This window comes from Thermobia domestica, chromosome 9, assembly GCF_964235325.1.
Source record: "Thermobia domestica chromosome 9, izTheDome1.hap1.1, whole genome shotgun sequence".
In the NCBI taxonomy this organism is placed as follows: domain Eukaryota; kingdom Metazoa; phylum Arthropoda; class Insecta; order Zygentoma; family Lepismatidae; genus Thermobia; species Thermobia domestica.
Window position 1 is genome coordinate 102,827,806 of NC_137462.1, and position 2,524 is coordinate 102,830,329.

At 36.0% G+C, this 2,524-nt stretch overlaps 1 protein-coding gene across 1 annotated transcript; it reads left to right on the top strand.

Moving 5' to 3' along the window:
• Positions 1-759: 759 nt before the first annotated feature.
• Positions 760-1,200, top strand: LOC145660951 (uncharacterized). Its single transcript, XM_081726396.1, has one exon. It carries the CDS (start codon positions 760-762, stop codon positions 1,198-1,200), a length of 441 nt encoding a protein of 146 aa, XP_081582522.1.
• The last annotated feature ends 1,324 nt before the right edge of the window (positions 1,201-2,524 follow it).

The following is a 2,524-nucleotide window of genomic DNA, read 5'->3' on the forward strand; positions in this document are numbered from 1 at the left end:
TTCTTGAATGCAACAAAAATGAAACGTAGGAAGAGTGCTACGAATAATGTAATTACGAAATACTTCAACGTTAATTCTGAATCAGACAATAAAATTCGCAAACTAAATAGTGACAACTCGCATGTTACTAATTATGGGCCACTATTCACGAACAAAATTAGTGACGAATGCAGTAGTGGTGAAACGGGTGAAGCTGAAAAAGAAGTGTTTTAGTGCAAATGTGATGGAAGCGTCTAAAATACATTTGTCAGAGAGTTCGTGTGATGGAAGCGATAAAACAATGTCAAGTAAAATGAACCAAAATGTAACATTGTTAGAAGAAAGTCAACCGCCCATGGAATGGAAAATATTTCAGATTTTGTCTAAACAAGATAGATCATGGCTTGTTTTCGAAATGGAAGCAGGACAGGAAGTGATGATGTGTAATGTTTGTAAACTGCATGCTTCTTTCATGTGTAAAAACATTAAGATTAAAACTGCCAATAATGACTTGCTGTGGTCATCGAAAGGTGTTTCTCTTAAAAATAAAAAGCAAAATTTGGATCCCGTATAGGCATGAACTAAGTTCAGTTCATCGACTGTGCTTAGACGCAGAAGTTACTCGTCAGAAAACGGCACTGGAAAAAAGCGCAGAAACAGCAAGGGAAACGTGTCTGAGAAAGCAAGAACAGCAATTGGATGTGACGGTTTATACTAGTGCAAAGCGAGGTTGGAGTTTCAGGGATCACCCAGAAATGAATAAATTGCAAATGTTTAAACATGGGAATTCACCTCAATACAGACAAAAGTGCTGCTTTGATAACACGTTTCATTGCAGACCAGCTACATAGGAAATTAGTAACACTTTTGAAGTTTACTGATTGTTTCTCTATATCCGTTGATGAGTCTACAGATCGATTCTCTGAAAAACATTTGATTCTGTATATTACGTACGTGGATGAGAGGAATATTGCTCGAAGCTGTTTTCATAAACTAGTACGCATCGAGAAAGCAGATGCAAAAGCAACAGAAATGAAGCTCATTGAAGCTTTCGCAAAGGATGACATTGATTCTGATATTATTAAAGAGAAGCTTGTGGGTCTTGGAGCAGATGGTGCATCGGTTTTCATAGGTAAGCACGATGGAGTTGCTGCTCGCATTACAAGAAATTTTGCTCCCCACTTCGCCAGTATTCATTGCATGGATCATAGCTTGATTTAGTAACAGAAAAGTTTTTGAAGTCGTAAACGTAGTACACCACTTCGAAAATCTGCTTGACGAAAAGTCTTCAGTAAGCCTTCTGCATTTGCTCGCCTCGAAAACATTGCCAAAGTCATTGGTGAAGAAGGTGTTTTGAAAGTAAGAAACTGTTTCGAATTAGTTAGGTTTCCAGTAAAAAAGATGTGCTCTTAGCTATATACAGAGACTATCCATCTATAATTGATTATTTTTCGTTCTATTACACATATATTTACTACCATCAATACAACAATGCAAAAAAATCTGTATTATATCGAGAAATAGAAACTCAGCTACATACTGTGTGTACAATTCTTACTGAAACGAAAGAAAATGATGACGTTTATCTCACGAATTCAAAGAGAAGTATCTGTGTTATTGTGTTGACAGTGACTCGGTATCATTTCAATTCGAGCGAGTAAGATGTCAAATCTTACAAGGGATTTTAGATGAACTACGAAGATTTCCAGCAGATGAACTGGAAGAAGATTTTCTGCTTCAAGTATTTGATGAAATTTTAAGTTTAAAGAAAACAGCCCATTGTACGTCAATTCTGGTGTCTATAAGGCTGCTGAATTATTGGGTATAAATCTATCTATAGCTGTAATGGAATGGAGATATTTGAAACCTGGTCTCAAATCTATTGATGATCTTCCCCTATTTAAACTGCTGTTACGGAGAATAAAATCAGTTGCACTGTCGACTGCAGAGTGTGAGCGTGGTTTGAGTGTTGCACATGACTTGAAAAGCTATGAAAGAAATCGATTAACAATAGATACAGTAGAAGCCTTAATGACAGTTAAATTGTGTGGACCACCCTTGAACTTGTGGAATGCATTAAGTGTGGTACAGTCTTGAGTTAAGGAGTTGCACCATATGGCGGACAGTAAATATACCACTATACGGAACAATGAAGATGAGTATGAACACAATTTGTTTCTATAAGAAGTACTAGCAGGTTATCGATAGTCTCGTGTTTATCAGATTTAACGGATGGCTGTAATTCTTATTTTTTAAAAATACGGTTTCTCATTTCGGTATTGTTCTAACTGGTAACCTATCGAGCTCTAACCTAACTAGTATTCTTTTAACTTGTGGTTATATTAATAAACGACATGAGCCAAGAGACACGGATTTATATTTGAACAAAAATAAAATTAAATGCTTAAATAGCCGATTATTTTTAGGTGTAACACTAGATAATAACCTAGCCTGGTAGGTCACCAGTTAGAACAATGCCCTTATTTCTATTTTTGATGGCTTATAAATGCAAGCTTGTAGAACACATTGAAGGTCAATAAAATAA

What these genes read in the sequence shown, in the direction of transcription:
- LOC145660951 (XM_081726396.1), top strand. Translation starts at nt 760, where the DNA reads ATGGGAATTCACCTCAATACAGACAAAAGTGCTGCTTTGATAACACGT.